The 13,879-nt window shown below is 44.4% G+C and overlaps 1 protein-coding gene, 1 long non-coding RNA gene and 1 other non-coding gene across 3 annotated transcripts; all 3 read left to right on the top strand.

Annotated features, from left to right (window-relative positions):
- Positions 1 to 86: 86 nt before the first annotated feature.
- On the top strand, positions 87 to 915 carry LOC148186996 (uncharacterized). Its single transcript, XR_015779246.1, has 3 exons — positions 87 to 329; positions 486 to 659; positions 769 to 915. It is a non-coding gene; the product is annotated as an uncharacterized LOC148186996 (long non-coding RNA).
- Positions 916 to 9,047: 8,132 nt separating this feature from the next.
- Positions 9,048 to 11,469, top strand: LOC148186995 (uncharacterized). Its single transcript, XM_088089216.1, has 8 exons — positions 9,048 to 9,175; positions 9,319 to 9,462; positions 9,578 to 9,794; positions 9,892 to 10,008; positions 10,099 to 10,265; positions 10,368 to 10,571; positions 10,698 to 10,717; positions 11,108 to 11,469. The coding sequence occupies exons 1-8, from the start codon at positions 9,048 to 9,050 to the stop codon at positions 11,467 to 11,469; spliced, it is 1,359 nt and encodes a 452-aa protein (XP_087945342.1).
- A 1,241-nt stretch (positions 11,470 to 12,710) lies between these two features.
- trnav-cac (transfer RNA valine (anticodon CAC)) lies at positions 12,711 to 12,783 on the top strand. Its single transcript has one exon. It is a non-coding gene; the product is annotated as a tRNA-Val (tRNA).
- Positions 12,784 to 13,879: the final 1,096 nt, after the last annotated feature.

Below are 13,879 nucleotides of genomic sequence, written 5' to 3'. Positions count from 1 at the left end.
TGTGTTTTTCAGATTGTATATTTCATGCACCTTAATTAATGCATGTTAAGTAACCTTTTTTATTCCTATATTAACCACACTATCCTTACTGTCTTTTTGTCCAGGAAACCTTCAAACCGACACTGCCTGCTGTGCCCAAAGTGTATGAGGACTCACGAGGCCCTCTCAGTCCATCTGCGGAGGTCTTGCATGAAGAACAGCACTGAAGCAGCCATTGAAGCTGTGGTAAAAAAGGCCAAGTTAGACGTTGTTGACCTCCTGAAGAATGGCAGGACTTTTAATTACAAAGTCCTCAGACAAATTCTGGCAGATGCATGCCCATTGCAAAGGTAGGTGGCTTTACTTCAATATTACCTCCTCCTTCCTCACTGCTCATGCCCCCACTCCCCATTTTCAAATATATTGTTTTACTATTTCTTTGAGTTTTAGTTTCACAAACTTTATTTCATTAACCATTTCCAAAATCTTGTTTTCCTTTTTGAAAGACTGACTGAGGAGCTGGAGCGTCATCACTTGTATGTGACTGGAGTCCCCCCCCCTCTGCCCAATGCAAATGTAGACACCAGGCGGCCAACTGTGGCCGAAGTCCAGGCTGAGCCGTCTCAAGTGTTTGAGCCATTGGACGAGGCGTCAAACAGCAGTGGAGAGCTGTTTCAATGGTGAGAACCTCAGTTTCACAACTTTTCTGATGATGTGTGTTTTTGAGAGTGGCTCACATTATATCATTATTATGCAAAGTATTATAACAAGTGTTATCACACATTGCAGTGAACGAGATGTGAACTACTCTGTCACGGCCAGGAGTCACATGCTGGAGAAGGGGCTTTATCAAAAGCATCCCTTGGACCATCCCCTGCTGAGGGACTTTGCCACACACCTTAAGATTGAGCTCCTCAATGAAAGTTTCAAACAGGAGGTGAGGACCATCTTTACACACCCTGTTTATTAGAAGTGTTAATTAGAAAGTTAATAAAAGATGAAGCAAGGAGCAAAAGTCATTAGAATGTATTTTAAAATTGTGTATTTTATTTTCAGGTTGAAAATGTTTCAAGGTACCTCTACTATGTGGATCCTGAGGCACCATCCCTGCAGTTTGTTAAAATACAGAGAAGCTCCGACAGTACCTCCTTGAACTGTCTGAGGCAAAACTGAAAAAACAAACGCAGCAGAACTACCTCAAGAGTTTGAAAAGGTTGGTAGCATTTTATCATCATTATTATTATTATTATTATTATTATTATTATTATTATTATTATTATTATTATTATTATTATTATTATGGTGTCAACAGTGTAGATAGTACATGCGTAACATAAATCCCTGTACTTCCTCTGACAGATTCCTGCTTTTCCACACTATTCAAACCAACCTGAGGCATGAGGATGAGGCGCTGCATACAGAGTGCAAGCATTTCATTGATTTCATTGGTTCTCTCCAGAAAGTCACATCCAAGCAAGTCAGCAAAGAGATCGCCCGGAAGATTTGTCTGGATGCTGTATTTTGGAGCTTGTCCCCATGTGAATGGATTACACTACAGAACTGGCAGTCCTCTCTCTCTCTGCTGCAATATGATTTCTTAACACAGTTGATGTTTTTTTCCTGATAGGTATAACATGTTGATTGACGAGCAACAATTAACACCGGGTGACTGCCGAGCTGTGCTGGTGAGGGCCAAGCCGCACTTTTGGAGATTATGAAAGAGCTGTCTGACAGTGGTTCTGGCACCCTGGAGCCTGCCCAGGCCATCTTTGTGGTGTACTACCTCGAGGCCATAATCATCCTGCAACACCTCCAACGACCCGGGCGTGGTGGCGAACATGACTGTGAGTGTTACTGTGCTCTTTTGGTCTGTATTGATATATTTCTCCAGACAGCTAAGCCATTGCATTTACTAATTGTTGGGATATCTTACTTTTACAGGTCGGTGAGTGGCTTGACAGGATTGAAAAAAATCAACTGTACGTGATTGGCGTAAAAGAACACAAAACGGCAGCACATCAACTGGCAGTGTTTGCCCTGTCACAGGAGGAGGAGCGCGTAAGTTCATCACAATGAGATCATATTTCCTGTCAGAACGTGCTCAACAGCAGAAATGAATCTTAACACCCTTCTCTCCTCTGCCAACAGTGGTTTGATATATACTACAGACTGGTGCGGCCACAGCTCCTGAGACCCTGTAAGAAAAGGAAGAGGGACGTGGAGGATGACTGCAGTGCAGAAGAGATGTTCTTTGTCTCCTCCACAGGGAAGCCAATTCACAACCCCTCTAATGACCTGATGCGGCTGCAGCAAAAGTAAGTGAATCATTTCCCCTCTCTGCTCATGTGCTGTTCATCACCGTCTCAGATGAGATGTCTCGATACATTTCTAACATACTGTTCAAACTTGCATTTTAGATACGATCTCCCGTGCGTGACCAGCCAGATGGCGCAGAGCATTTGAGACGGCAGCTCAGTACTTGCCGGAAAGTCAGAAGTCACTGGTGGCCGATTACCTGACTCATTCGAGTGCGACTGCTGAGAAGCATTTCCGCATGAAGCAACGTGACCTCACTGTGAAGACTTCTCAGCTGTTGAGCACGATGAGCAAAGTTTCAAGGTGAGCATGTTTTATATTTGCCAACACAATGCAAACATAACCAAACACACCATAATCTATATTTAGACAATCTGAAAGTCTAATGTTTTTCTTATAATCTCATTAATTTCTTTTGTTTCATGTAGTGCTGAGGCTTCTGGGAAGGTACTGGATGTGAGCTTTCTGATGCCTGTTCCAGCCATGCTGTCCAAGACTCACCAACCAAACAGCCAGTGATCTGTCTGCCAAGGCTCCCTGCTGATAATGAGAAGGTCAAATTCTTCACCGCTCTTGAAACCCTACTGAAAACGTACCCTCTTTCACTGTCTGGGAAAGGGCCACACGTGAAACACCGGAAGGATGTGTCTGAAGAATTTGAGCGGAAACTTTACACATACTGGAGGAGGAAGCAGTTTGAAAAGCGTGTTGAACATGTCCGCTGTAAGTAGTTTTCTTACCATATTTCACATTATTTTCAAGCAAAAATGATTGCACTATTCAAAGTTTTCAATGATTGTATTAATGACTAACAAAACTTTTGTTATTTATTTTGACAGCACAATTCAGTCGGCGTGCGCCAACAAGAGATCGTCTCGAGGCTTGGATAAAGAAGCAGGGATGGAAAAACACTGGCTGCATCGCTGATGAAGTACTCAACAACTGGGCACCGTCTGGATGGGAGGACACCATCATGGACAGTAAACAGATTCAGATGTTGGTGAAGACACAGAAGTGGAGAGGACTTCATATCAACCAATGTGAAGACAAGGGCAGAGGGATCGTCACGACCCGCAGATTTGAGGCTGGCGAGGTGCTCTGCGACTACCACGGAACGGTTGTCACACATCGTGAGGGACAGAACATTCACAAAAGCACCACTGGCAAAGAGACTGACCATGCCTTCTTCTTACCAAATAAAAAGGGTGAGAAAATGTGCATTGACGCAAAATCAGAAACGTGTGATTGCCACCCTGGGATGCAGACTATCGGCAGGTTGATCAACCACTCGAAGAAAAAAGCCAACATCAAGTCAAGTACTTTAGCGTGGAAATAGACGGAGAGCAAAGAGTTGTAATCCTTTTCCCCGCAACCAGGACTTTGATGGTCAATGAAGAAGTTCTGTTTGATTATGGTGTCAACAAGAACTCTTAAGGGAGAGGGTCAAGGACTCGACAGGCTCAACTAACTTGCCGAGGCCATGCTTTAGACCTTCTGTTGCACTTCTGTCTACAGTACATACACTGTACAGTACACCTGTACATTGCACCTCCCCTCCCTCCCACTCTCTCCAGAGACCGCAACAGATCACTTTCCAGTTTGGGCATATCAGATGAATATTTATTTCTCTCCTTTTTTGTTTCGTTGTTTTGGTTTCTGAATGTATATATATATCACTGTGCAATTTGGCAACATATATTGTGACTGTACTTTTTAAATATGTCTGTCTTAGTAAAGTGTGGTGTTGCTAATGCAATTATTTGTCTCCTGTGTATCATTTGGGGAATGTCAGCACAGGTAAGAGTGAGGGCCAGAACAAAAGCAGGGTCATTACAGGAACATGGCTCATCGGGGATGGGACATGGCAGCTGCCCACAGAGCAGCAGTAGTTGCAGTAGTAGTAAGCCTGGACCCTGGCTTGCTGTGGGGGGAGGGGGGCTTTCAAGTGGGTAGGCTCATTCTGTGTAAGATACAGGTCACTGAAGGCAAGGAAGCCTGACAAAGTGATCACAATTATGGGGAGGTGTGTGGAACAATATCCCCCTGGCTGAGTCTCACCTCCTACACAAAGGCTACTACTGTATGAGAGGGCCAGAACAAAGTGCTGGTCTGTGGGGGTCAAGTTGGTAGGCTCATTTGTCCCAAGCTATGGAGGGGGATGTTCACCGGTGTCAGAGGGGAGCGTCTGCACCTGCGGAAATCCACCACCAACTCTTTGGTTTTCCCCGCATTGATGTGGAGGCGGTTCCGCTGGCACCACATTGGGAAAAGTTAGTAAAGTTAGTGATCACTATATCCGGCTCCTGCACGAAAGGTCCTCGGTTTCGAAACCGGGCGGAAACCTATGACACGTTTTGGAACAACTTGTTGTTTAAACTGTACAACGTGACCATAGGTCGCTTTCAGCACTTATTGACCAAGCATGGGAGACAAATATCTGATTGTGGCTTGACACAGCATGTGTTTCCGTAGTGTAGTGGTTATCACGTTCGCCTCACACGCTGAAAGGTCCCGGTTCGAAACCGGTGGAAACAATAAGATATTTTCATTATCGTGTCTCAAACATCACACATGTCTGTGTGGTCTGATGTCCTGACACCGAATGACTAGCTGCTGCTGGCGATGATCAAGAGGTCTGTAACTTCTAATGTGTCCCTAAACGTGGCCCTCAGGGGGAGTACATGTGTGGTGGTGTGCTGTTTGGCGGCATGTCGCAGAACATGGAAATGTGCTGCTGGTATAAATCTGGTCAGGTCTGCAATCAGCTTTGACATAGAAAGGCTCCCGTTGATATCACGTTTCGTAGTGTAGTGGTTATCACGTTCGCCTCACACGCGAAAGGTCCCCAGGGCGGAAACATTGATAGACTTTAATTATCATATCTCAAAAGATCACACATTTCCTGACGCCTCATGACGCCTCTGCTGGCGTTGATCAAGAGGTCTGTAATTTCTGATGCGGCCCTGAACGTGGCCCTCAGGGGGAGTACATGTGTGGTGGTGCTCTGCTGTTTGGTGGCATGTTGCAGAGCTGTAGAGCCTCGTGAGGAGTCGTAGGCTACAAAACTAAACAAACATATACTTCATTCACATTAACAACCACAGGGGACGCCGGTTATTCCTCTGGTCTTTGGTAAGTGCTCCTGTGTAGCCCGTCTGTGCTAAGTACTACAAAGGACAACTGCATTGGCTGGAAATCAAACCCAGGTCTCCCACATAGCAGGTGAGAATTCTCCCACTGAACCACCAATGCTCTCCCGGTATCATCATAATCATCATAAAAACAAAATTTGCTACCAACCTTTTCAAGCTCTTGAGGTAGTTCTGCTGTGTTCTCTTTTTCAGTTTTGCCTCAGAGAGCTCACGGAGGTACTGTCGCAGCTTCTCTCTATCACCGACAAACTGCAGGGATGGTGCCTCTGGGTCAGCATAATAGAGATACCGAGCAACATTTTCAACCATCTAGTCATGACTGTTTTGCCTTTGTATTAAACTGCATACAAAGTTTCTAATAAAAACAGTGTTTAACGGTGGCCCTCACCTCCTGTTTGTAATTCTCATTGCTGAGATCCTTCTTTAGGTAGTTGGCAAAGTCTTTCAGCAGTGGATGGTCCAGAGAATGCCTCTGATATAGGCCCTTCTCAAGCATGAGCTGCTTGGTCTGGATGCTGTATTTTGGAGCTTGGACACTGCAATGAGGGATAAGAGTTTTGTTTTAATGGTGCATCATAGTTATTGATGTGAGCCACATGCAAAAACAAGCATCAGATACGTAGAAAAACTGAGACTCACCATTGAATCACCTCGCCACAGTCCACAGCGGCCTCAGACAGCTCACCCTCTTCACTGTCAGGAGTCTGTCTTGTGGATGGTCCAGCTATAGCACTGGCATCAGGCAGTGTGTGAGCATCTTCAGGTGGCTGCCTGGTCGGTGGTCCAACTGTAGCATTTGCGCTGGGCAGTGGTTGAGGAGCTCCAGTCACAATCAGGTGATGACGCTCCAGCTCCTCAGTCAGTCTTTCAATAAGGAAAAACATATTTGAAAATGGTTCATGAAGTGAATGAAACTAAAGTGTGTGAAACTAAACTCAAAAGAAATATTACAGGGACTGTGATGAAAGCAAACAATACTTGAGTGTGAAAGCATGGTATGAAGGCTTTTCACACACACTCACACAGCAGCACAGAGCCATCAACTAGAACAAAAGGATGGTCGTTAACTAAATAAAACAAAGAATATGGCCCATTGGGGGCTGGGACATGAGCAATAACATGATTCTGACGATGTGTGTTTTTGAGAGTGGCTCACATTATATCATTATTATGCAAAGTATTATAACAAGTGTTATCCCACATTGCAGTGACCGAGATGTGAAGTGCTCTGTCACGCCCAGGAGTCACATGCTGGAGAAGGGCTTTATCAAAAGCATTCCTTGGACCATCCTCTACTGAGGGACTTTGAATATGGCTTATTATACCTTAAATCACATCTACAGGTCCTGGGCTTTCAGAAAATATAAGTATAGACAGTTTTTAAAGCTGTCTGGATGAAGGGGGACCCTAAAACTATCCCTAACCTAACCTACAGGCTGACCATTTAGGGCTCCAATTCGCTCTTTTGGGGAAGCCTCAGCATTTGTGACAGCATATGTGCCTTAAACCCAACATGTTAGACACCAAAATAAAGCTTAGATTGTGCTCTTTCCAACAGTATCAGACTTGTGTGTATATCTAGTAGTACTGCTGTGTAATTAGACAGTATGTGTAGTGTATTTCTGGCAAAGGCCTTTCCATTTTGAAACCCACCTAATGTCTGACCTCCTTTAGAGGTCTGACCTCCTTTAGAGAGCTCATAATGCTTTAAACCCAACACGTTAGACACCAAAATAAAGCTTAGGTTGTGCTCTTTCCAACAGTCCCATCCCCCGATGAGCCACGTTCCTGTAACGACCCTGCTTTTGTTCTGGCCCTCACTCTTACCTGTGCTGACATTCCCCAAATGATACACAGGAGACAAATAATTGCATTAGCAACAGCACACTTTACTAAGAGAGACATATTTAAAAAGTACAGTCACAATATATGTTGCCAAAGTGCACGGTGATATATCGTACTTTTATAGTACTATTCATCTGATATACAGCCCATTAGCCCATTAGCTGTAGATGTGGTTTAAAATAAAATATTTCATGGTAAACTCTCCTAGTGAGATTATTTATTTTGAATGTACATGTTTTCAAATATTGGCATCAGAAATCTCAATAGTCAGAATATAGTTTTAGACTAATCCTTCATTGAGAAAACTTTTAAACCTGTCTCTACTAATATTTCCTGAGAGCCCAGGACCTGGGTGGGTGGGGGAGTGGGGGAGTTACCTGTTAATGTGAAATGTGGGTGGGGCTGTAAGGTGCACAGTTTAAATACAGGAGAAACTTTGGTCACTCACACAGACCTAGAGTCAGACCTCTAGCTGTAAACTACACTGCACCAGAGATTTTCATTTTTCTTGCTGCTGAAATGGCTTCAAGGTAAGTAACATTAATACTTGCTTAGATACTGGATTGTAAATAGGTGAAGATGGTTCTGCCTTTTTATTTGTCAAGGAAACCTACATCCAGACACCATCTGCTGTGCCCATTGTGTCTGCTTTTGCAAAGTTCAGAGTGCATGCTTAGCTTTTGAATTAGACCAACTGTGTTTTTCAGATTGTATATTTCATGCACCTTAATTAATGCATGTTAAGTAACCTTTTTTATTCCTATATTAACCACACTATCCTTACTGTCTTTTTGTCCAGGAAACCTTCAAACCGACACTGCCTGCTGTGCCCAAAGTGTATGAGGACTCACGAGGCCCTCTCAGTCCATCTGCGGAGGTCTTGCATGAAGAACAGCACTGAAGCAGCCATTGAAGCTGTGGTGAAAAGGCCAAGTTAGACGTTGTTGACCTCCTGAAGAATGGCAGGACTTTTAATTACAAAGTCCTCAGACAAATTCTGGCAGATGCATGCCCATTGCAAAGGTAGGTGGCTTTACTTCAATATTACCTCCTCCTTCCTCACTGCTCATGCCCCCACTCCCCATTTTCAAATATATTGTTTTACTATTTCTTTGAGTTTTAGTTTCACAAACTTTATTTCATTAACCATTTCCAAAAATCTTGTTTTCCTTTTTGAAAGACTGACTGAGGAGCTGGAGCGTCATCACTTGTATGTGACTGGAGTCCCCCCCCCTCTGCCCAATGCAAATGTAGACACCAGGCGGCCAACTGTGGCGAAGTCCAGGCTGAGCCGTCTCAAGTGTTTGAGCCATTGGACGAGGCGTCAAACAGCAGTGGAGAGCTGTTTCAATGGTGAGAACCTCAGTTTCACAACTTTTCTGATGATGTGTGTTTTTGAGAGTGGCTCACATTATATCATTATTATGCAAAGTATTATAACAAGTGTTATCACACATTGCAGTGAACGAGATGTGAACTACTCTGTCACGGCCAGGAGTCACATGCTGGAGAAGGGGCTTTATCAAAAGCATTCCTTGGACCATCCCCTGCTGAGGGACTTTGCCACACACCTTAAGATTGAGCTCCTCAATCAAAGTTTCAAACAGGAGGTGAGGACCATCTTTACACCCTGTTTATTAGAAGTGTTAATTAGAAAGTTAATAAAAGATGAAGCAAGGAGCAAAAGTCATTAGAATGTATTTTAAAATTGTGTATTTTATTTTCAGGTTGAAAATGTTTCAAGGTACCTCTACTATGTGGATCCTGAGGCACCATCCCTGCAGTTTGTTAAAAACAGAGAAGCTCCGACAGTACCTCCTTGAACTGTCTGAGGCAAAACTGAAAAAACAAACGCAGCAGAACTACCTCAAGAGTTTGAAAAGGTTGGTAGCATTTTATCATTATTATTATTATTATTATTATTATTATTATTATTATTATTATTATTATTATTATCATTATTATGATGGTGTCAACAGTGTAGATAGTACATGCGTAACATAAATCCCTGTACTTCCTCTGACAGATTCCTGCTTTTCCACACTATTCAAACCAACCTGAGGCATGAGGATGAGGCACTGCATACAGAGTGCAAGCATTTCATTGATTTCATTGGTTCTCTCCAGAAAGTCACATCCAAGCAAGTCAGCAAAGAGATCGCCCGGAAGAGGTAAATTTAAGTGTTTGTCCCCATGTGAATGGATTACACTACAGAACTGGCAGTCCTCTCTCTCCCTGCTGCAATATGATTTCTTAACACAGTTGATGTTTTTTTTTTCTCATAGGTATAACATGTTGATTGACGAGCAACAATTAACACCGGGTGACTGCCGAGCTGTGCTGGTGAGGGCCAAGCCGCACTTTTTGGAGATTATGAAAGAGCTGTCTGACAGTGGTTCTGGCACCCTGGAGCCTGCCCAGGCCATCTTTGTGGTGTACTACCTCGAGGCCATAATCATCCTGCAACACCTCCAACGACCGGGCGTGGTGGCGAACATGACTGTGAGTGTTACTGTGCTCTTTTGGTCTGTATTGATACATTTGTCCAGACAGCTAAGCCATTGCATTTACTAATCGTTGGGATATCTTACTTTTACAGGTCGGTGAGTGGGTTGACAGGATTGAAAAAAATCAACTGTACGTGATTGGCGTAAAAGAACACAAAACGGCAGCACATCAAGTGGCAGTGTTTGCCCTGTCACAGGAGGAGGAGCGCGTAAGTTCATCACAATGAGATCATATTTCCTGTCAGAACGTGCTCAACAGCAGAAATGAATCTTAACACCCTTCTCTCCTCTGCCAACAGTGGTTTGATATATACTACAGACTGGTGCGTCCACAGCTCCTGAGACCCTGTAAGAAAAGGAAGAGGGACGTGGAGGATGACTGCAGTGCAGAAGAGATGTTCTTTGTCTCCTCCACAGGGAAGCCAATTCACAACCCCTCTAATGACCTGATGCGGCTGCAGCAAAAGTAAGTGAATCATTTCCCCTCTCTGCTCATGTGCTGTTCATCACCGTCTCAGATGAGATGTCTCGATACATTTCTAACATACTGTTCAAACTTGCATTTTAGATACGATCTCCCGTGCGTGACCAGCCAGATGGCGCGCAGAGCATTTGAGACGGCAGCTCAGTACTTGCCGGAAAGTCAGAAGTCACTGGTGGCCGATTACCTGACTCATTCGAGTGCGACTGCTGAGAAGCATTTCCGCATGAAGCAACGTGACCTCATTGTGAAGACTTCTCAGCTGTTGAGCACGATGAGCAAAGTTTCAAGGTGAGCATGTTTTATATTTGCCAACACAATGCAAACATAACCAAACACACCATAATCTATATTTAGACAATCTGAAAGTCTAATGTTTTTCTTATAATCTCATTAATTTCTTTTTTTTTCATGTAGTGCTGAGGCTTCTGGGGAAGGTACTGGATGTGAGCTTTCTGATGCCTGTTCCAGCCATGCTGTCCAAGACTCACCAACCAAACAGCCAGTGATCTGTCTGCCAAGGCTCCCTGCTGATAATGAGAAGGTCAAATTCTTCACCGCTCTTGAAACCCTACTGAAAACGTACCCTCTTTCACTGTCTGGGAAAGGGCCACGTGAAACACCGGAAGGATGTGTCTGAAGAATCTGAGCGGAAACTTTACACATACTGGAGGAGGAAGCAGTTTGAAAAGCGTGTTGAACATGTCCGCTGTAAGTAGTTTTCTTACCATATTTCACATTATTTTCAAGCAAAAATGATTGCACTATTCAAAGTTTTCAATGATTGTATTAATGACTAACAAAACTTTTGTTATTTATTTTGACAGCACAATTCAGTCGGCGTGCGCCAACAAGAGATCGTCTCGAGGCTTGGATAAAGAAGCAGGGATGGAAAAACACTGGCTGCATCGCTGATAAAGTACTCAACAACTGGGCACCGTCTGGATGGGAGGACACCATCATGGACAGTAAACAGATTCAGATGTTGGTGAAGACACAGAAGTGGAGAGGACTTCATATCAACCAATGTGAAGACAAGGGCAGAGGGATCGTCACGACCCGCAGATTTGAGGCTGGCGAGGTGCTCTCTGCGACTACCACGGAACGGTTGTCACACATCGTGAGGGACAGAACATTCACAAAAGCACCACTGGCAAAGAGACTGACCATGCCTTCTTTTTACAAATAAAAAGGGTGAGAAAATGTGCATTGATGCAAAATCAGAAACGATGTGATTGCCACCCTGGGATGCAGACTATCGGCAGGTTGATCAACCACTCGAAGAAAAAGCCAACATCAAGCGAAGTACTTTAGCGTGGAAATAGACGGAGAGCAAAGAGATGTAATCCTTTTCCTCGCAACCAGGACTTTGATGGTCAATGAAGAAGTTCTGTTTGATTATGGTGTCAACAAGAACTCTTAAGGGAGAGGGTCAAGGACTCGACAGGCTCAACTAGCTTGCCGAGCGTCATGCTTTAGACCTTCTGTTGCACTTCTGTCTACAGTACATACACTGTACAGTACACCTGTACATTGCACCTCCCCTCCCTCCCACTCTCCAGAGACCGCAACAGATCACTTTCCAGTTTGGGCATATCAGATGAATATTTATTTCTCTCCTTTTTTGTTTCGTTGTTTTGGTTTCTGAATGTATATATATATCACTGTGCAATTTGGCAACATATATTGTGACTGTACTTTTTAAATATGTCTGTCTTAGTAAAGTGTGGTGTTGCTAATGCAATTATTTGTCTCCTGTGTATCATTTGGGGAATGTCAGCACAGGTAAGAGTGAGGGCCAGAACAAAAGCAGGGTCGTTACAGGAACGTGGCTCATCGGGGGATGGGACATGGCAGCTGCCCACAGAGCAGCAGTAGTTGCAGTAGTAGTAAGCCTGGACCCTGGCTTGCTGTGGGGGGAGGGGCTTTCAAGTGGGTAGGCTCATTCTGTGTAAGATACAGGTCACTGAAGGCAAGGAAGCCTGACAAAGTGATCACAATTATGGGGAGGTGTGTGGAACAATATCCCCTGGCTGAGTCTCACCTCCTACACAAAGGCTACTACTGTATGAGAGGGCCAGAACAAAGTGCTGGTCTGTGGGGGTCAAGTTGGTAGGCTCATTTGTCCCAAGCTATGGAGGGGGATGTTCACCGGTGTCAGAGGAGCGTCTGCACCTGCGAAATCCACCACCAACTCTTTGGTTTTCCCCGCATTGATGTGGAGGCGGTTCCGCTGGCACCACATTGGGAAAAGTTAGTAAAGTTAGTGATCACTATATCCGGCTCCTGCACGAAAGGTCCTCGGGAAACCTATGACACGTTTTGGAACAACTTGTTGTTTAAACTGTACAACGTGACCATAGGTCGCTTTCAGCACTTATTGACCAAGCATGGGAGACAAATATCTGATTGTGGCTTGACACAGCATGTGTTTCCGTAGTGTAGTGGTTATCACGTTCGCCTCACACGCGAAAGGTCCCCGGTTCGAAACCGGGTGGAAACAATAAGAGATTTTCATTATCGTGTCTCAAACATCACACATGTCTGTGTGGTCTGATGTCCTGACACCGAATGACTAGCTGCTGCTGACGATGATCAAGAGGTCTGTAACTTCTAATGTGTCCCTAAACGTGGCCCTCAGGGGAGTACATGTGTGGTGGTGTGCTGTTTGGCGGCATGTCGCAGAACATGGAAATGTGCTGCTGGTATAAATCTGGTCAGGTCTGCAATCAGCTTTGACATAGAAAGGCTCCCGTTGATATCACGTTTAAGTAGTGTAGTGGTTATCACGTTAAGCCTCACACGCCGAAAAGGTCCCCAGGGCGGAAACATTGATAGACTTTAATTATCATATCTCAAAAGATCACACATTTCCTGACGCCTCATGACGCCTCTGCTGGCGTTGATCAAGAGATCTGTAATTTCTGATGCGGCCCTGAACGTGGCCCTCAGGGGAGTACATGTGTGGTGGTGCTCTGCTGTTTGGTGGCATGTTGCAGAGCTGTAGAGCCTCGTGAGGAGTCGAAAGGCTACAAAACTAAACAAACATATACTTCATTCACATTAACAACCACAGGGGACGCCGGTTATTCCTCTGGTCTTTGGTAAGTGCTCCTGTGTAGCCCGTCTGTGCTAAGTACTACAAAGGACAACTGCATTGGCTGGAAATCAAACCCAGGTCTCCCACATAGCAGGTGAGAATTCTCCCACTGAACCACCAATGCTCTCCCGGGTATCATCATAATCATCATAAAAACAAAATTTGCTACCAACCTTTTCAAGCTCTTGAGGTAGTTCTGCTGTGTTCTCTTTTTCAGTTTTGCCTCAGAGAGCTCACGGAGGTACTGTCGCAGCTTCTCTCTATCACCGACAAACTGCAGGGATGGTGCCTCTGGGTCAGCATAATAGAGATACCGAGCAACATTTTCAACCATCTAGTCATGACTGTTTTGCCTTTTATTAAACTGCATACAAAGTTTCTAATAAAAACAGTGTTTAACGGTGGCCCTCACCTCCTGTTTGTAATTCTCATTGCTGAGATCCTTCTTTAGGTAGTTGGCAAAGTCTTTCAGCAGTGGATGGTCCAGAGAATGCCTCTG

The sequence above is a fragment of the Plectropomus leopardus genome, chromosome 16 (genome assembly GCF_026936395.1).
Source record: "Plectropomus leopardus strain MGB_pleo_1.0 chromosome 16, ASM2693639v1, whole genome shotgun sequence".
NCBI classification, from domain to species: Eukaryota; Metazoa; Chordata; class Actinopteri; order Perciformes; family Serranidae; genus Plectropomus; species Plectropomus leopardus.
The sequence above is the reverse complement of the archived record's forward strand: the minus strand, read 5'-3'. Positions and strand labels throughout refer to the sequence as shown.